General features: G+C 39.5%; 1 protein-coding gene across 4 annotated transcripts in view; it reads left to right on the top strand.

Moving 5' to 3' along the window:
• FMR1 (fragile X messenger ribonucleoprotein 1) overlaps positions 1 to 19,771 on the top strand; it is a 57,199-nt gene extending 37,428 nt beyond the window's left edge. For 3 of the 4 annotated variants that reach the window (XM_048863096.2, XM_048863098.2, XM_048863097.2), the window contains 5 exons: positions 2,310 to 2,396; positions 7,005 to 7,200; positions 10,435 to 10,614; positions 11,381 to 11,463; positions 17,224 to 19,771. In XM_048863096.2, the coding sequence (XP_048719053.1) occupies positions 2,310 to 2,396; positions 7,005 to 7,200; positions 10,435 to 10,614; positions 11,381 to 11,463; positions 17,224 to 17,385 (708 nt within the window). In that variant the 3' untranslated portion in view covers positions 17,386 to 19,771. The remainder of the gene's footprint in view (positions 1 to 2,309; positions 2,397 to 7,004; positions 7,201 to 10,434; positions 10,615 to 11,380; positions 11,464 to 17,223) is intronic. The other variant, XM_048863099.2, reaches the window with a different exon arrangement.
• Positions 19,772 to 21,425: the final 1,654 nt, after the last annotated feature.

Raw genomic sequence — 21,425 nt, 5'->3', positions numbered from 1 at the left:
CACAGTCATCCCCCCTACCGAGGATTCTCGACTATTTATTAGGACTTAAAAAATTGGGGCTATCCACAAGCTCCATCGGAGTACACTTGGCTGCTATTACCTCCTTCCACCACAAGGTGGACGGGGTCACTGTTTGCTCGCCCAACAATTAAACACTTCCTTAAAGGCATTGAAAATTCTTATCCCATACTAAGAAACCTTACCACCTATGTGGGACCTCAACCTTGTTCTTGAGGACTCATGGGAAAACCATTTGAAACCTTTGCAACTTGTTCTTTGTTGCACTTATCCATGAAGGTGGCCTTCTGCATTGCCATCACGTCCGCAAGACGAGTGGGAGAATTAGGTCCCCTAATGGCACACCTGCCTTGTACAACATTCTTTAAGGGATAAAGTAATCCTGCAGCCACATCCTAAATTCATACCCACGGTTGCCTTCCCCTTTCATTTAAATCAACCCATTTACTTACCTGTATTTTTTTTCTGAAGCCACATATGGACGAGAGGAAGGCCTCCCTCCCGTCCACATGTGGCTTTGGAAAAAATACAGGCGACCGTGGGTATGAACTTAGGATGTTCTCAAAGCATTAGCTTTCTACATTGAAAGAACAAAAACATTTAGAAAATCACCTAGACTATTCGTTTCCATAACAGAAACATTTGATGGGTCAAATCATCTCAAAACAGAGACTATCCAAATGAATATCTGGGTGTATCTATTTGTACTACCAAAACAACAATCTACAACCTCCACCGGGAGTTTGCACACACTCCATCAGACCGTTGGCAGCATCTGTGGCCTACCACTGACATTTACAGATCAGCTCCCTGGGCATCAGTCCATACTTTCACTAAACACTATGCTTTAGAACAACAGTCAGCATCAGATGCTCACTTTGGACTTACAGTCTTATCCACTATCAATAGATCGACTCGGAAGCCCCTCCCCTCCACTGAGAGGCACTACTCAACAGTCACCTAAAGTGAAGCACCCACAGGGACACTCCTCAGAGAAAAAGAGAAGGTTCACTACCCTCCCATCTCCCATCTACTTTGGAGTTTCAAAGGCCAATTCTCTGAGGTAGAGAAGGAACGGGGAGGGTTGGTTGCACACGGTTATGTAACCACTCGGTGCGGTGCGAGAGTGCTACGGTGCATGTGCAGCCCAACCGGGTACTGCTACCACAAATATCCGATTACAAGCGCAGGGCATCAAGACACCTAACGTGGAGCACCCACAGGGACATCTATCTTGAAGAACCTCAGTTACTGCCCAAGGTGCGTAACCTTCTCTTCCTGTGAAATTCTAAGGGACCTTAGCATATCTCCGAATTTGCCTATGAATATGTACCTAAAGCCCTTAAAAACAGTCCTTGTTACAAAAATAATACATCATACAAAATAGTTATAAAAGATACAGAAGGGAAGATGGGAGGCTTATGTTTGTTACAACTACAGAATTAAGGTATTTTAACTTGCCCGTAAATGTCATTGTTCTCAAATGCTGGAATTATTGTGTTCAGCTTCATAACTGAATTTCCTAGGCTTCTAACAAATGATTGTTTAAACTATTTGTGTTTTTGAAAAGTAGTGAACATTCAGACCACTGGTGGTATGCCTGCAGTCCTAACTTCACCTTAATGAAGATTTTTTTTATTTGTTCACCTTTTGCAAATTACTTTATAGGATCCAGGAGAAATAAGTGCCATTTTATGCACAGATTGGTTGGGCTTATGTGTTAAAGTGCTTAAATGGTTTCTTTCCTGAGGTGGTAGATTAAAAGAACCTTGCACCTAGAAGCTGGTACTGTATGGAAAAACATTGTTTATATTGAGTTTGAGGGAAGATAAGATGGCTGAAAAGTTTTGCTAATTGATTTTTTAACATGGCTCAGAAAGTATGATCTAAAAACGTGGCTTTATGATGCACACTACCGAAATGTAACTCCGTCTAGAATTTACTTATCCCAACTACAGAACTTACTTGCCCACCTTTATTGTGATAACTGTTAATGGACAAAATGAGATATGAATTTACTTTTCCCCTCCAAGATAAAATTACTATCCTTGGATGAGTGGAATATTGTAAGGCTAAGTTTACTATAGGTACAAGTAAATAAGTATGTTTTTACTGCTGTTAATATAGGTGATATGTCAGTTGTTTATGAAATTTAGAATTTAATGAGTGTCCCCATTATGAAGGGTGTTCTTCATATATTTTGTAGTCATGCTTTAATATTTATTACTAGGATCACTGTAATTATGTAAATATCATTGCAAGGATTTACAGAATATATGCTTGCTTTTCAGGGAATGGTACCATTTGTATTTGTGGGAACCAAGGACAGCATCACTAACGCAACTGTGCTTTTAGATTATCACCTAAATTATTTAAAGGTGAGGAAAATTATATTACACTACTTCAAAGCTTTTGTAATAATTGACAAGGAAATTTAACAATTAAAAAGGATCTTAAGTGCTTGAACATGAGATGAAAAAAGTCTTAAACCTTTAGGGTTCCTAGTAAAGATGATTTTAAAATATAGTAAAGATGTTTTAAAAACTGTTTCTCTCTATATATATCATGAGGAACTACATAACCGCAGAAAATTGCTCCTTTAATTTTAATAGCTATGTTGCAGCTGATACAGGAGCAGAAGACAGATACTACCTCTCCTTCATACACAAGTGTTTTGCCAAATGTGCCTGCTATTTTGTAAAGTTAACCAGGATTGTTTGTGGAAGAGGAAGGTAGGGAGACAAATTAGAAGGGATGAAGAGAATGAGAGATGGCTGTAATTTCTGGGTAAAATCACCTAGATCGATCAGTCCTTCAGCCCTCATGTAGATTGCACCGGTCACAACACATCTTCCATTCTTCTCTTGGCCTTCCTTCTCCATGTGCGACCATGCCTTTTCATGATAAAATCTTATCTCTTTGGAGGTCGGCCAAGTGGTTGTTTCAGTTCCTGTGGGTACTACTCAGCTGCAGTCCATTGATTGTCAGTGAGCCTAGCTACATGCCTGGCCCATCGCATTTTATTACACCTGCTTTCCATAACAGCCTCCTGCACTCAGCTCTGCTGTCTGATCACTTCATTAGAGACTCCATCGCGGATTGAAATCCCCAGAATTCTTCTTTCCATTGCCCTCTCCGTGACAGACAGTTGTTGTTGTTCTGTCTTTGTCAGCGCCCATGTTTCACTGCCGTACAACATTGCCAGCAGTATGGTTGAGTTGAAGAGGTTGGCGCATGTTGCCTTACTGATTTTTTCCTTGGAGGGCATCCTCGATAGAATTCAGTGCGTACCAACCAGCTCTCTTCCTTCGCGAGAGTTCGCCTTCCTGATTGTGGTGCATGTTAATTTCTCGGCCCAGATAGACATTGCTCAACTTCTTCTAATTTGTTCTCCCTTGACTATTACTTGGGCCTTTTGGCAAGGCATCAGACTTCATAAATTTCATTTTCAGTCCGCTATGGCTGCTTTTTGTGTCGAGTTCTTGCAGCATGTTTTGTAGTTTGATAGTGTTTCCGTCAATCAAGACGATATCGTCTGTGAATCTGAGGTGTTTTAACTGCTCTCCTTTGATGCTGATTCCACCATTCCAGTTCATTCACCTCATTACCATTTTGAGGCAGGCTGTGAAGAGTTTTGGTAAAACCGTGTCTCCTGGCTTCACAACTTTTTTGGCTGGGATTTGCGACGGGAGTATCAAACTGACTTATAGCTGTAGTGCAGTGAAAGTTTGCTTCCTTTAGTAGTTTGAAATAGTTTGTGTCAATGCCGTGCTCTGCAAGAGCTTTCAGCACTGCACTGATCTCTACGCTGTCGAATGCTTTTTCATAGTCAACGAAGGAAATACATAGAAGGCATTCGTATTCCCTTGAGCGCTCCACTAGCTGGTTTATAGTGAATACATGGTCCATTGTGCCGAAATTCCTTCGGAAACCTGCCTGCTCTCTCAGCTGCTGCTTGTCCAGACTCTGTAAGAGTCAGTTTGCTATTGTTTTGGTGAACAGCGTGTAGACACGTGAGAGCAGGCATATGGGACAATAGTTCTTCAGATCTTCACAATCGCCCTTCTTGTACAGCTAAATGGTGTTGGACTCCCTGCAGCTAGATGGTATCCTCTGCATTTCCAAGTAACAGTTAAACCTCTGAGCAAGGGCTTCTCAGAGGTCTTGGCCTCCAGCTCTTATCATTTCGGTTGTCAGTCCGTCTTTTTCTGGAGTTCTTCCTTCCTTCATTTGGTAAACTGCATGTCGAACTTCGCTGATGAGGACTGGGAGTACGTGCTCGTTGGTCTGTTGAAGTGTTAGTAGTGGGACATTTTATTTGAGATGCAGACAGCTGGGTGCAGAAATCTTTGCAGACCGCTTCCATCCCTGTTCTGTTGATTACTGCTTTTCCATCCTTGTTCTTCAGCACCGTTATTGTCGACCTGTACAGCATCAATTCCCGATCTCCAGCCATCTTGGAGAGCCTTTCATGTTCGTACTTCTTGAAGTCCCTCCTGTAGTCGTCTTCTCATCAGCTTGCAGAGAAGGGAGTACTCAAGTTTGTCACTATCATCTTGCTTCATATTCCTCTGCTTCTGTAGCAAGTTCCTCGTTTCTTCTGAGATTTTTCCCTTCACTCTTTTCAGTCTTTCTTTCTCGGCTAATTTCACACGTGGCCTCAACTTATCAGCGAAGTTTTTATTGTCCTCGTCGTATTTATATAAGACTCAAGTCTTCCTTGGAAATGTTTGCTTTCAGAATTGCTTAGTCTCTGATTTGCCATCTGTAGCGCTTTCTTCTCCACCTTTTCATTGAAGTTGAGCCTCGCTCTCAGCAAACGATGGTCACTGCCGGTGTTGAACGATGGCACTACTTGAGATGTCTTGTACAATTCACTGCTTATCAATCAGAATATAGTCGATCTCATTCTTGTTCTTTGCAGTGGGTGCGATCCATGTCCACCTCTTCTTGGCCTTCTTAAACCATGTGTTACCGATGAACATTTCTTTGGTCTCTGGCAAAGTTGCCAGTCGTTCTCCTCATGGATTCCTTTCACCAATGCCATATCTTCCAATGAACTTTTCGCCTTCTTTCCCTCTTCCAACCGTGGCATTGAAGTCTCCTATCACAATCATATACATGAATTTTTTAGTGAGAGTTTCCTCGAGCTCCTGAAAGAATTCTTTCTCATCATCATCTTCACTTGTGCTTGTGGGAGATCTGGATAATCATGAGGGTGCTGTTCTTCCTCAGTTGGAGGTGTAGCACTCCGATGCATGATTACTTGAACTTGCAGGAGGAGATTTTTGAAGACCATTCCTTGTTGACGATCAAACCAATTCCTTCTAGCGGTTCTCATGCCTTCTCCTTTTCCCAACATGATGGAACTTCCGTCTTTCCATTTCGCTTCCATCTCCTTTCTTCGTTGTGTTTCGCAGAGACCAAGGATGTCGCAGGCTGTCCTTGCCGCCGCCTCCTCCGTTAGATGGTTGATCAAGTCCATTTCTTGTCAGTGTCCTGCAGTTGTAGGTACACACTGAGAGAGCAGTCTTTTTTTTTTTTTTTTTTTTTTTTGGCCCCTCAGACTCTTAGCAGCCCCTAGTCGATCGAACTCCACTCTGCAACCGTGGAATGCATTGAGGGACACCCAAAGAACTGGGGCACATTTATTCGTGTTGTTTTAGCCATTTCTTCAACCACTTGCTGGCTATGCTGTCAGTGGCACATTTACCTCCTCAAAATCTTACTGCAGAATCCTACCACAGTGCCTCAAAGCGGCACAGCAGTGACCCTGGCTTGTCTGACCGCGATGATAGCGCAGTGTATTCTCCAGTAAGTCCTACCATGCTATTAAGTTGTCAGACTGCCAACCCTGCGAGGGGACAGTTGTCCTCGTTTTTTGAGGTTTGAGTGCTGGGTAAAATATTTGGAACAAATGGACGATATTAGTGAGGATTGGGAAACAGTGTCTTCTACATAAACTTGACAAATTTACAAGTTCTTTTAGAAAGCTGTGCTAATTAATCAAATGTTTGATAAAACAACTGAGCTAATAGTTGAGAGTGGAATTGATTGGACCTGTGCAGGAATCGTCACTGGATTGTTCTCTTTTGTGCTCCTCACTATTTCCTTGAACAAAATAGTGGAACATGAAAAGAAACACCTCAGCACAAGGCATACTCTCTTAAGAACCACATACCTACTCAATAGCCTAGACTCCACAGCAGAGCACAAGGAGCATTCAGGGCTGGCAATGACCAGAGGAGCAGTTTACCAGGACTGCAACTGTCAGCTAGTTGTTTCACAAAAGCAGTGTGTGGGAGCAAATGTTAAATCCCTAATATTTACATAGATGCCATCTGACTTAACTGTTAATGTTTCCAAAGATGGTAAAGTTTTACTTAAGATCCTTAAGTGGGTAGGAATGAGTCTGAGGAAACAGTTAAGTATCCTATCTGATTCTTGGACTCTTGGGATAATGATACTCAACCAAGGTGACTTTTCCCAATGCACTTTCTCTGTTGACCTTTTGCAAGGAGTGGATGAACAGCATGCATAATCATATCTTTAAATCATCTAAGTAGTGGTGTCTGAGCTTCTGGTTGTGACTGCCTTGTGCTCCCCATATTTCTGGAGCCTGGTACAGAAAAAATAAGAACCCCTGAACTAAAGGAAGCACATGCCTCACTTCCTCTGCCTTTGAATAGGTTGTTTGACTCTTAAACTTAAATGTGAAATAGTTAGGGCCAGAAAGAAAAAGCAGCAGCCTTGCAGACTTTTCTAGCAACAACTAATTTTGAAAAAGTAAGGTATTTCTAGTATGTTGACTTGAAGGTTACTGATCTCTGTTTTTCAGGAGTGAGTTTATAAACAAAAAATACACACCTCTTCCATGGCATGTTGCTCTGTGGTTCATTTTCAAAAGCTGGAAAACATTTCTAATTTCCACATTTGGGTAGTAATTTAACAGCAGTTATATGTGACAAATTGTTTATTTTATATAGGAGGTAGACCAGCTACGTTTGGAAAGATTGCAGATCGATGAACAGCTCCGACAGATTGGAGCTACTTCTAGACCACCACCAAATCGTACTGACAAGGAAAAAGGATATATGACTGATGATGGTCCAGGACTTGGACGAGGCAGTCGACCCTACAGAAACAGAGGGCACAGCAGACGTGGTCCAGGCTATGCTTCAGGTAGTTACTACCAGTATGTCTATAATTTAAGATTGGTCTTCTGGACACTGACTTTGTTGTCATAATTTTCTGAAATTGTAATCTAGTAAAACATAGGGCTTGAGCACTGGATGTTTCAGGGGATTAGTAGTGGAGCTTTTAAAATTAGATTAAAATTGTTATTCATCAAGAGTACTATTTATAGGAAGGCTGCCCAATGTCCTACTTGGAAAAAACAGGTAGTTATTGTTCAGTGATTACCAAACTTGTATATGTTATCTATCTTAATATGTTGAAGGATGGTAATAGAAAAGAAGCAATTAAATGGACTGAAGTACTGAAAACAGAACCCTTTTGAAGTAAAATGTAAACTTTAAGATTTTACAGGTAACTAAAAAAACTGTAATTCATCATCATGCTCATTTGCTTGTATGTTTTTCCCATCCCTAACCTTTCAATGTGTCCTTTAGATTGTAAACTTTCCAGGGCAGGAACTGTCTTTGCATTTGTACAGCACCCAGGATAATGAGATTCCAGATCTCATTTTGGGCTTTGGGCACTACCATAAAATAAATATTAATCAGATTAGGTATCAAATTTGTGCTTATCTGAAGAAGCGCATGCAGTTGTTTTCTTCAGATTGTTGAAGATCAAATGTGCCACTGAATGGAACTTTTGTGTGTTCAGTGGAAAAGTGTAATCTTCAAAGTGGAACTAGAATGATACTTAAAGCTCACATGCCACATCTCCCAGCAGCTCTTTAATATCTTGTTCATTCAAAAGCAATCTGTTCATTTCATACCCAGAAAATAGTATAGATCAATTGGTGATTATGTCATAATAACTGAAAGGCAAAGACTTGAACTTGATAAGACCATTGCAGCCTTCTTTTATACTAACATCTTCAGTGGAGCACAGAATTAACTTTTAAAATCAATTACTGAAGCACTTTGCCCAGGTTAATACTACGCTAGACTGATATGCTCACTGGTCCACTATTAAAAGCTGTGAGTGAAGAAATAAAAGGGGGTAGATAAATAAAAGAATCAACCTTGACACTAGTGCAAAAGGTTAGTTAACATGATAAATGACCTGATGATAGCTACAAGCATCATACAATGAAAACTTTTTTCCTACTTAATATTGATTGTTCACCTGAAAAGAAAACTGCAGAATATTATTCCCAGTAGCTGAAGATTCTACGAAGAATGCAAGTAAAAGTGTAACACAGGTCTTTGCCATTTACTTGGACGATTAACAGAAAATGAAAAAGATAAGAACTTCTGAGGTGAAATCATTCCAAACGTTTGGTATATGGAAGTTCAGTATGCTCTTTAAAAGCCCTTGAGAAAGAAGATATTCCGTATCTTCAGCCTCATAATTAGTTGATTGAAAAAGGGGGGATTAATGTCGCTGTTTCCCAGTGACACTTGCTTCCATGAATAGGTACCTACATTTATAAAAGCAACAGAAGGGAAAGTTTAGCATGATTAGATGGATTCCAGGCTGGTGGCTGCTGGTTGTAGTCTCTGTAGAAGTTTGGCTTGATCTCATTAAAGAACTGTAACCTCACAGAGATTTTTATCTATATCTATATATCTAGAACTATCTAGATATATAGAGGGAGGGGTGTGTGTGTGTGTGTGTGTATGTATGTATGTATGTATGTATGTATGTACATATGTATATGTATAACCACTTTTCTACTAGAACTTTACAGTTGCTTAACCAGCATTTCAGATTCTAAATGCAAATGAAGATCACATATTGAACCCAGAACAGGAAGAGGCAGAACATATGACCTGGACAGCTATCTGGAGTTTGTTCCTTCTCTTGTAGCATTTAGAATCCAAGATCTGAGATTTCTGCTCCGAGTCTGTTTTTGAAGAAGGCTGTCAGTTTACCTCAAAATGGCAGAAAAGTGAAAGTACAGTCATGGAAGATGGGAGAGTTTAATTCAGAATTTTGTCAGTTTTTTAAACTGACCTCCATTTCTGTCCAACCATAAAGCATTAGTCATGTGTGTTCTTAGCACATTTGAGATGGTTTGGTCAAAATTGCATAATATGCTAGGTAATGAAAAACAGCAAATAGGTTGATAAAAGCATATTATCCAAAATTTAACTAGCAGTACTCTATGTTGCTATTGTGTTAAGAATTACAGACTTTTCACTTTGGATGATTTGTGCTTTTTTTCAGTTTAAAGCATAAATATGCTAGTGAAGTGAATTATATACTTTTTGTTTCATTTAGTAATACCTTCCAGGCTTGGAGGGGGGAGGTTCTTCGGGTTTCTTTTACTATTTTGCGGGTGGGGAGGATACAAGCCAGTGTTTGGGGGGTTGGAAAAAATAACAGCAAACTTGATTAAGAAACTCATTTTAGTCCTTGACCCACTTCTGCTTCCCACATCAGGCCACCACACACTGTCTTCTTTTTACTTTCTCCATTCAGGGGTTAATAGGCCAAGAAGTTCAAAAATAGGAATCTAAAGGTAGGCTCCTAAAACCCACACCTAAAAAAATGATCTGATACTTAGACGTGCAGTGCACCTATCAGCTCCAACTGAAATCAAGTTCGTTTTAAATGAAGGATGTCCTGGCAGGGACAAATTGAAGTGGATTTATGGAATTTCCACCCATCCACTAACTTGAGTCTTTATTCAGCAGTGAATATTATATGCTTTTCGTCAAGTTTTGAAAATCTAGCTTCAGTAGTACAATATCAGGTAAAAAGTGAATGAGCTAGTTTTTAGTTATTTCTCCAAAGTTCTACATTTCAAGGTCACTTTTAATATGGCTATTGCAATGTGCCACTGAACTTCACTGGAGTATATTATATATATTATGAATATAACACAGAATAATGGGACCCCAAAAACCTTTTGATAAGAATGAGTGCTGTATTCAAACTTGGCTTTGTCTATTCAGAGTATGATCTTTAATTTTGAACTTCATAAGTTTACCATTAACGACAATTGAATTTAATTATCCCTGCCTGGTGGGTAGATATACAACATGACTTGCCCCTGGGAACTGGAGGATTTTCTTCTGAGGTTGACATTCATGTTACCTAAGTGAATTGGTACATAAACTCTGTAACTAAGAGCTTTATTTCTGTCAACCAAGTTCTACTGATGATGGAACAAGAATTTTAAGTTCACTCCTAAAAGGAAGCTTGTTGCAGTGTTGGTTGATTTTTCTACAATAGTCCATTAATGAAAATAGACAATGACTTTTTTTTAACTCTTGATAGGAACTAACTCTGAAGCATCGAATGCTTCTGAAACAGAATCTGATCACAGAGATGAGCTTAGTGATTGGTCGTTAGCCCCAGCAGAAGAAGAACGAGACAATTACCTTCGCAGAGGAGATGGACGAAGACGTGGAGGTGGCGCACGAGGCCAAGGCGGGCGGGGTCGTGGAGGTTTCAAAGGTAAATTGACTTCAGTGGGATTTGGATCAGGCCTTTTATGAGTCAATCAGTGTTTGTCCTACTCTTGGCCATATAACACTTATACATACAGTACTCTTGCAGAAATATGCCCATCTTTTCTTCTTATATCCGTGTATGACTAAAACTTAGTGTTGTAATTTATATATGCAGTAGGAAAGAATTAGCAGGAGTAAAGTGGGAGAAACAAGCTTGAAGTCTAAACTTAACTCAAATTCTCACTTTTAAATAATATTTGATATATTTAGCACTCTGGTGATGTACCATAATTTACATAATTATGAAGTCTTCGGAATAGAGATTTTCTTATTTCTTTTCCCTAGGCTACTTTTTGTTTACTTTGACATATCAAGATCAGGGAATCGTGCCACATATGATATTTTTGGGAACAATAAAGCTGAGCTTGGAAAATAAATAAGCTGTCAGTAGAAAAATTTAAATAGGTAATACCCTACAAAAATTGATTCTTCATCTTTCTCATTCTGTGGATCACTTTCCCAATCCACAGGATGGTTTTGTTCCATTATACAGACCTCCACAAAAGATTCTGTGAACCAGCGATGGGCCATAGTTTGTGAACTTCTGCTCTACTTTATCTAATCATTAAGAATATTTTTGATGCTATTTAGCTTTAACGTAACTCCATGTTAACTGTGTACTTTTAACTGCTTAGAGAAAAATCAGGGGAAAAAATTTACAAAATTAGTGCTGAGAAGCAACTTTGCTGAATATTGCGTTCTCTTTATAGGAAATGACGAACAGTCACGAACAGATAACCGTCAACGTAATTCAAGAGATTCTAAAGGGAGAACAGCAGATGGATCTCTTCAGGTAAATTTTCTTCCTTTGTTTGTTTAAAACCTGCTGCCTATTACTTTCATTGTGTGACCCCTGGTTATGTGAAGGGGTAAATAACACTTGCCCATTTGCTTTTTCCACATCATTCATGATTTTATAGACCTCTATCAAATCCTCCCTCAGTCATCTCTTTTCCAAGCTGAATAGTCAGTCTTTTTAATCTCTACTCATATGGAAGCTGTTCCATAATCCCTTAGTCATGTTTGTTGCCCTTCTCTGTACCATTTCCAATATATTTTTTTTGAGATGGGTGCCCAGAACCACTCTCCGTATTTAAGGTGTGGGATTTATATAGTGGCATTATAATATTCACTGTTGTCTTGTCTTATCTCTTTTTCCTAATGGTTCCTAACATTGTTAGCTTTTTTTGACGGAGACTGCACATTGAGTGGATGTTTTTAGAGAAATATTTACAATGACATCAAGATTTCTTGAGTGGTAAGTTAGTGTAGACCCTATAATTTTGTATGTACGGTTGGATTTGTTTTCCAATGTGCATTACTTTGCATTTATCGACACTGAATTTCATCTTCTATTTTCTTGCCCAGTCACCCAGTTTTGTGAGATCCCTTTGTAATGCTTGGCTTTGGACTTAACTATCCTGAGTAATTTTGTATAGTCTGCAAACTTTGCCACCACACTTTTTTATCCCTTTTTCAAGATCATTTATGAATATGTTGAACAATGCTGGTCCCAGTACAGATCTTTGGAGTACCCCAGTATTTACTCTTTCCACTGTGAAAACTGACCATTTATTCCTCTCCATTGTTTCCTGTATTTTAACTAGTTACTGATCCATGAGAGGACCTTCCCTCTTATACCATGACTGCTTAGTTTGCTTAAGAGCCTTTGGTGAGGACCTTGTCAAAGGCTTTCTGACAGTCCAAGTACACTATGTCCACTCGATCACCCATGTACACATGTTTGACCCCCTCTGAGAATTCTAATAGGTTGGTGAAGCATGATTTCCCTTTACAAAAGTCATGTTGACTCTTCCTCAACAAATCGTGTTCATCTGTCTGATAATTCTGTTCCTTGCGACAGTTTCAACCAATTTGCCTGGTACTGAAGTTACGCTTACTGGCCTGTAATTGCTAGGATCGCCTTTTTTAAAAATTGGTGTCTCATTAGCTATCCTCCTGTCATCTGATAAAGAAGCTGATTTAAATAATAGGTAACATACCACAATTAGTAGTTCTGCAATTTCATATTTGAGTTCCTTCAGAATTCATGAGTGAATACCATCTGGTCCTGGTGACTTATTACTATTGAATTTATCACTTTGTTCCAAAACCACCTGTGTGGAAACCTCAATCTGGGTGAGTTCCTCAGATTTGTCACCTAAAAGGAATGGCTGAGGGAATCTCCCTCACCGCTTTTGCAGTGAAGACCGATACAAAGAATTCATTTAGGTTCTCCGCAATGGCCTTGTCTTCCTTGAGTGCTCCTTTAGCACCTCGATCATCCAGTGGCCCCACTGATTGTTTGGCAAGCTGTTTGTGATGTACGTAAAAAAAAAAAAAAAAAAATTGTAACTCATTCTTCATTTTAAATTCAGTTTAGTTTCCCTGGCTTTTCCTAGTTTTCACCAATACCTTTTGTCTCTTTTTGTCTTATGTGCTTAGAACACAAGTACTATAATGGGGGGAGAAGAGAAGGAACTATAAAACATTAGAAAAAGCATTATTGAACGCATGAAAAATTAGTACCCTGTAGTAAGAAACCAGTATAGCTTTCTAGAGGGGACAAGGTACATCTTTAAATTTAGTTATGGTATTAAATTAAACATTTGTAATGTTTCATTACCAATGAACTAGTCGAGCAGTGAGTAACTGTTTAGAAAGCAAATTAAAATCCACATAAAGGGACACTGAATTCTACAGTTCATTTTGTTTCCAATCTTTTATGACAAGTAAATGTTCCCTTTGTGGTGTTTGACAAACACACCAGCCTAGGAATGTGTATTTTCCTGTGTATGTAGTGTCTTCTGAGGAAGCACCTCAGTGTACTTCAGGCCTTAGGCATGTGCAGAGAGTCTTCTGCCACTTAGTAAGAGCTGCCTTAACAGAAGGAAAAGAGGAGCTGCTTCTACTTCCTCCTGCATGGTGATATGTGAAGTCTCTGCTTGGAGAGTTTGTGGCAACTTTGCTTTGGAAGGACCCCCTGAAGAAATAAAAAGCCATTTCTGAGAGGCTCCAACTCCTAAGTAAGGTGAACAGGTTTTGCAGAGCCGGGGCCAAAAAGCTATTTCCTGGATGGGGTGAAGTGGAGTTGGTAGAGTTGATGCCTTCTCCCCCACACAAACATGAAGAATAAAACTTTTGTTTGCGGAATTTTGCAATGACATATGATTTACAAGTGTGCATTTTCTCTTTGCTAAATAATATTTTTGAAGGAAATAAAACTGAGAAATTTTCTATCAGGAAGACACTTAACCTGTTCAAGTGCTGGTCCCTTTGGGTATTCCACACTTCATTATGCATGTGCACCATGGTCCGAGTCCAGAGATTTCTAGCAAGTAGCCTCTGTTAGAATGCACATGCACAGCTGTTCTCCTCTTGCTCCAAACCAAGGTTATAAGGGGCACTGTGGACCTTGTCTTTTCAGTTCCTTATTACCACAACATGGCCTGAGTCGGAATCTTCAGTGTCCACAGCTCCTTCAGTTTTTCTTCAATGTAATCCATATCATGTTGTGAATATTTCTTAGTTTTGATAGTTTTTACCATTTAGCATAGTTAGTGTGGTTTAGTTAGCTTTTCCCCACCTTGGGAAGCTTTTTCCTGTGGGCAAGGACCCCAGAATCTTGGGGTTTACACACTGCATATCCTGACCTCCCTCCCTCCCTCCCCCCTATCTCCCCCCCCCACACACACATCTTTTCAGTGAGCAGCAAACATCAGTGTTGCCTTTATTGCCTTGGTGAGGCTCATATCTCAGCTAAGTGCAGTATCTGCCACTCCTTCCCTTCCCAAACATGTGAGGTTTGAGAGCTCCGGCTGAGTAAACATCCCATGGTGAAGGCCATGTGACTCCAGTCGGATCTTGGCTGGGGGGACCCCCCGGTACTCCGAGCTCAGTCAATAGGCAGTGCCCCTCCAAGCATGAGCTCAGGAGCCCAGGCTACAAGTTCTAAATCTTAAGAATCCCTCTCAAGGACTTCTCATGAGAGTAAGGGGCACTCAGGCAAGGCATATCTTTACTTCTGGGAGCAGATTTTGAAGAAGATCCTTCCCTGACTCCATCCAAGTCTGGTGATTCCTTGTACGTGGGTCCTAAGGACCTAGACCACTTAAACCTCCTCAATTGAGTGTAACATGAAGAAGTAAGGATCCGTTGGTACCGACCTCAGTTCAGATGCATAAACCTGAGGATAGGCACCCACTGGGCACAGTCTACGAGATCAAGAGTAGACTCTGTGCCAGTACAGGCCTGTTCCTAAAAGGACCCAATGTCCGCTGTAACCAGGGAAGTATCAGATCCAACAGTCTCGTTCACTGGTATCCTGGAGATAGTCATTCTATTCTCAGTCTCCTCTCCTCTCTGGTCAGACTTTGTTCCTCCGGTGTGTTCCTGAATAATCTGCTTCAAGAACCCTGGGTCACCACCCTGTTCCCTCCGTGAGCCAGAGCATTTGACCGGTAGCTCCACCAATTGAACAGGAACCTGCCTTCTCATTGGACTACTTGAAGGTTCCAGATGAACACAAACACCTGTCAGGGATGGTCTAGATAATATTTAGTCCTGCCATGAGTGCAGGGGGCTGGACTAGATGACCTCTCGAGATCCCTTCCGGTCCTATGAGTCTGTGAATCATCATCCCCACATAGGGAGACTAGTCTGGATAGAAGCTCCAGAAGATCTGGGTTCCATCATCCACCCAGATATGACTTCCTAGCAAACCAGCGACTCACAATGCCCCGGGGTCCTCCCCAATGGATCAAGCTGGCATACTAGCATTATTGGTGCCCTGGGATCCTTAAACTAGACCGCCTTGGATCCATGCATGAACTTTACACTCTCCTAGCCAACACCTACTAACTCCGTTTGAGTATGAGGAAGAAGCTGAGACAGATCCGACAGTCCCAACAGATGCCGCCTCCTCCTCCTCCAGATGATGTGGTTGCTCCATCTTCACCATCTCTGCATTGATGATCACAGGCAATATCAAGAACTCCTATAGAGATTAACATATGAGCTTCAGATCCAGCTTGAGGAGTTCCAAGAGACGTAGTATAAGCTGTTGGACATTTTGTAACCTTCAGGGCTGAGAGGCATTAGTTTGTTCCAGCCAAAGAAGAGAAGTTCCTGACAAGCAGCCACTGAGAGATCTAGGCTGCTACATCCCAAGGCAACACATTCAGACAAGGGCACCAAACTCCTTGATTTCCTGGAAAGACAAGCTTTTTCTTCAGTTGGTCTTCGATTGAAAATTACTAACTGCCTGGCACTGTTAGCAAAATATGATTTCATCAACGATGCAAAATGTTAAGACTTCAAGGACAGACTCCCCTAGGAGGACAGATCTCAATGCTAAGCCCTTATTGATCAGGGAAAACTCGTAGCAAAAACATCTCTTCAGGTTGCAGTGGCTGCTGCTGATACTGCTACCAGTACTGCAGATCTCTGTACCAATTGTATCCTTGCACTCCTTCCTGTTTGACTACTGCTTAATAATCTCCCACATATAGAATACATATAGGGACCAGCACTCAAAGAAGAAATATAAGTTAATTCCACTACCCTCCCTCCATCCCCTCTGCTGAGGATCATGACTGGATTTGCAGAAAGAAGAGAAACTAAAGACACCAGTCCACATTGCCTTATACCCTCAGTCCAGAGCACAAGGAGAACAAGTGCGCATGTGTGGACCAAGAGACACTACTTGCTAGATTCAGGCATACTGTGCAAATGCGTACCCACCGGTCGAATATAGATAGGGACCACACATCTTGAAGAACCTCCAGTTACAGGTAGGTAGCCTCCATTTTATCAACATATCATGAATTCTTACTCTTCTGCGAGCTGTATGAGATACTCTAATAAAATAAGCGCTTCAGAATGTTGATGAATCCTCCGTAATTACTGGCTAATCAGGAGGTAAATAAAGTTTGTTTTTTAAAAAACAAAAAAAAACAGTATGCCAAAAATGGATTTAAAGGTATTCTAGTATCAAGCTAAAAATCTTGCATTTCAAACAAAATTCTTCTTGCCCACTTCGAAAGCCACAGCTCTTTTTGATTGATTAAATTCAGTCTTAGCAAAGGGTGGCAGAGTGGATTTTATTATTGTTAGTATAGTTGCATCACAGCTTTGCAATGTCGATTTTCAAAAATCCTTCTTTCACTGTATGACTAGGAATATCTTGATTAAAACTGAAACAAGCTTAAAATCTTTCAATATATATATATTTTCAGTTCTGCATGAACAACAAAACTATAGTAGATGGATCCGTTTTGCTTTCTGGTTCTCCTATACTAATATAGTGCATTATGGTGTTTGACTTTCCAACACTCAATGAAATGTGTATATTTTTAAAAGTTACAGGTGTTCATTGAAATATTTAAAAAAAAAAAATCAGGGGGATTTTGTTTCATACTTTTTTGTAAAGCTAGCTTCCTTTTTGAATAAAATCTTAAAGATGGCACCTAAATTATTTGACACCGCTCTCTTTTAACAGTTAACTTCAGGAATATTTAAAGGGTATGCTTTATATAACTGTAACTTGTTTCAGATCAGAATTGACTGCAATAATGAAAGGAGCGTCCACGCTAAAACATTACAGAATACCTCCAATGAAGGTAGTCGGCTGCGCACGGGTAAAGATCGTAATCAGAAGAAAGAGAAATCAGACAGTGTGGATGGTCAGCAACCATTGGTGAATGGAGTACCCTAAACTGCATAATTCTAAAGTCATATTTCCTATACTGTTTCAGTGATTCTTATTCCACATTAGAGAAACTTGTTAGGCCAAAGACAAATAGTAGGCAAAATGGCGCAGGGCATGAAATGAACATAAAAGTTCTGTTAGCCTTTTTTAACATCAGCAGTATGCAGTTCTTTTCAGAATAAGAAGTTATACAAATATTTGCATAAAAATATCTGAACTTCTGAAAAATGCTTTCAAGTACATCTTGCACTTCAAACAATGAGATTCTTTTTGTTTGTTTTAAAAATACTGAGCTGTGCATTGGTATACTTTTTGTTCAGTTGTACCATTTTAACGCATTGGGTCAAAAATCACTGCTCAATTTCAATTTTCAGAATAAATAGTGTTTGCAGTAATAAATTGGGCTTCTGTTTTCAATCTAACTTGCAAGTTCTTCATGAAATGCTATGTCGTTTTATGTCCTGTGTCAGTTCACATTTTGGTCCACTTTTTCAGTATTTTAGTGGACTCTGAAATATGTGTGATGTAACAATTTGTCATTTTCATTAGCAAAAAAAGTTGTATGATCTGTGCCTTTTTTATATCTTGGCAGGTAGGAACATTATATTTGGATGCAGAAATCAGGGAAGATGAGTTGGAAACACTAAATGTAAAATATATGTAGCAAACCTTGTCAGACATTAGTACTTTATAGAAGAATGCATGCTTTCCATAATTTTTTCCTTACATAAGCATCAGATTAGGCAGTTATAAGAATAGAAGATTTCTTTTGCACTGAAGATTTGGCAAATAGTGTTATTGAGACGGGGTGTAATTTTTTTGTAGACAGTACAAGAAGTTTAAAAAAAAATCTTTCCATTTCTGGGAAACTAAAAATTCATTGTTACTGAGGGAACAAATGTAACTTGTTCACAAGCTAATAATGTGTGCCTGCTTTTTGGCCAGATGACCAATTAAAAATAACCTTTCTTCATCCTCACAAAAGTTTTGAAATTGTTCAAAATTTTAATTTGGAGCTTATCTCAAGGGAGATAAGAAGAACATTCCCACATGTGATAACCTGTTAAGTGCAGGGAGTAGTATAGCTAACTAACATTGGAGGCAGGAATAATTCATAATTTTTTTGAGGTACAAGGTCTGATTCACAAGCAGGTTTGGAAGGAGTTAGGGAACTTGATGCAAAGTACATAAAGGGGGATTTAAACGTACTTTTTTTCTTTTTATTTCTGATCATGAATTAAATTTACTGGGTAAAACTGTGTGAGGACTTTCATTTTAATCTATTTTTATTAAACTTACTCCAGTAGGAGTGCCACTGATTATGTACAGAACTGTACAAACATGATCTTGCCTCTGATGTATTTTGTGAGTTTTGTTTCTTTGCTTTTTTCATTCCACTGTTTTTCCTTGCATACGAGTACGCATATAAAAATGGCAACAAACTGCACATGATTTAACACATATAAAAATGTCTTAAAAAGTATTGCCAAACATTAATGTTGATTTCTAGTTATTTATTTTGGGAATGTATAGTATTTGAAAACAGAAATTGGTACCTTGCACACATCATCTGTAAACTGTTTGGTTTAAAATACTGTAGATAATTAACCAAGGTAGACTGACCTTGTAATGTAATCGCTCTTGGGCAATATTCTCTGTACATATTAGCTACAACAGATTGGATTTTATGTTGACATTTGTTTGGTTATAGTGCAATATATTTTGTATGCAAGCAGTTTCAATAAAGTTTGATCTTCCTCTGCTAACTGATGTTGATGCAATCCTTATAAATGATTGCTTTTAAAAACAGTCCACTTATAACAAGTAGAAAGAGCCTATATTTCTCTGTTAAAGTTTAACTGTAGCCATTGTTCCATATGTTGTAGAAAGCTTCTGAAACGTTACCAGTTTTCAAAAATTGGCAGATAATGCTAAAAAAACGGAACCTCTTTGGTGAAATTGTACAATACATGTTGAGCTATTACAATATGCACTAGATTTTTTTTACACTCAAAGGCTGAGTTCAATAAGGTGCTAACTAGGTTATATGTGAATTACTAATTACTAAAACTTCAATTTGATGGGCTAATCACATTCCATTTTCAAATGCATTTTTGGGGTAATGGCATATTTTACAGTATTTCTGTGTGCTAAAGTTAAACATGTATCCCTTTCAATTCAAATTTCAATGTTTTTAAGTGTTAGTAAATTTCAAAAACATAAATTGTAAATCTAAATGTAAATTTTATTTTGAAAAATCATGCATTGTTACAAAGCTTGAAAGTGCAACATGTCTGATGCTTGGGTTCAGATCCTACTGGTAACTTATAAAGTATGGTCTAATGGATTAAAATTATTTTAAAAAATAAAGTTTTTTTTTTAAACAGTGAAAGGTATTTGTGAATGATGCCAAAGATTTAAGCTCAATAGGATTAAACACAAACCCTCTAAAATAACAAATGTATCTTCAAAAGTAAGGAGAAAATCACTTTTCCTTTCTTTGTTTCCCAGCTAGTTTTTATTGGGAGGGAGGTTTGAAAGTTGGCGTATAGCCTCATCAAGGAGGATAGGTGTTCTATTTATTGATCATAAGAAATCTAGTATAATAGGAGATTCCCTTACCCCACCACCCCCTACTTAGCAGAATTACAGGGGGAAATTCCCCATGGGGAAAACAAATAACTAATAAAACTAACACTGTTCTCCTGCTCACCTTCACTGAGTGCATCTTGGGGTATAATTCTCAGTTTACAGTTCCCCTGTTTACCCTCACGGAGTGCAGCCTGGCAGATGAATCACTGCCAGGCACTAGGGATATGCTAAGTACTCGGACACAGACACCCCACACAAAGGGAATTCTCTACTCACGAGAGGAAGGCCAGCAGTCCAAATCAGATTTAGAGAAACAAATAGTAAAATATGTTTAAATATAAACCACCAGAGGATAGACTGTCAGGTAAGAGAGTACTCAATATGGTATTCTGAAATTATGCTTAGGTCAGCAGCAGCCCTGCTCTAGCTACAGTTACATATTCCTCCTTATGCAGCCTGGGAAGGTGTAATACAGGGAGACTGATTTCCTGCCACACTTAAAAGATTTGAGAAGTATCAGACTGTCATCCCTAGCTGTTGTGGGTCACCCTGCCCCAATGTGCAAAGTATTGTTCCCAGTTTCTGTTGCAGGTTACCATGTCTCACCACCACCTCTACCTCCTTTCCACAGCAGATGACTATGGAGTCATGAGAGGGACAGCAGCCCAGATGTGGAAGAGGCAAGTAATAAGGGTCCTTTTGGCCCACCATTTATTTATTTTTGTGCCAGTCTCCATTTTATAAGGCCAAGATGTTCCTCATTGTGCAGCAGTCAAAATTTAATGTGGTGTCACTACCAAAGAGAAATGTGGCCATCTTCTCTGGTGGCCAGGGACTATGCATTTCTAATGGGGGGAGAACTTTAACTGAAAGAGTGGCCTTGCTATTCAGATCCCCTTTGGCCCCCGGTAGCTACATTCTGGGAGGTGTCATCTCAGCAGCTTCTTTTGGGCATGAAAGCTCTGAAGTGGCAACAACAACAAAAATATGAACTGTCAGCTGATATCCGAAGTGGTCCAGGCATCCTTTCAGAAGCAGTGCTCACTTGAGTGGATGGCATTGCAAGGTATGGTCTGTCTCAACCTAAAAAAAAAAAAAAATCACACATCCTAAAGGGCGGGGGAGATAATGAGATTCAGTTCTGATTCATGCATGTATATGAGGCTTTGATCCTTGGGATCTGGTGCTCTGGCATATCAGTTCCCAGCTATATTTGTGATACTGTGGGAAGCTTTGTGGAAAGCTGAGGCTATTCACTCATCAGAAAAGTCAATTTAGACTCCTGACCCTTGCCAGAATTTATAGAAAGGAATAGAGGTGATCGGGCAAGTTTGAAGTGTGTGAAGAGCAACAATAGAAAATACTGCTTTACATGTGATACTAGAGCAAATGTAGGATCAGTAACTGCACTCTTGCCCCAGAGCTGGAGTTAGACCCCTGATCAGTGCCAGGCT

This window comes from Caretta caretta, chromosome 9, assembly GCF_965140235.1.
Source record: "Caretta caretta isolate rCarCar2 chromosome 9, rCarCar1.hap1, whole genome shotgun sequence".
Taxonomy (NCBI): Eukaryota; Metazoa; Chordata; order Testudines; family Cheloniidae; genus Caretta; species Caretta caretta.
Note: the sequence above shows the minus strand (reverse complement) of the source record. Positions and strands in the feature narration are given on the sequence as shown.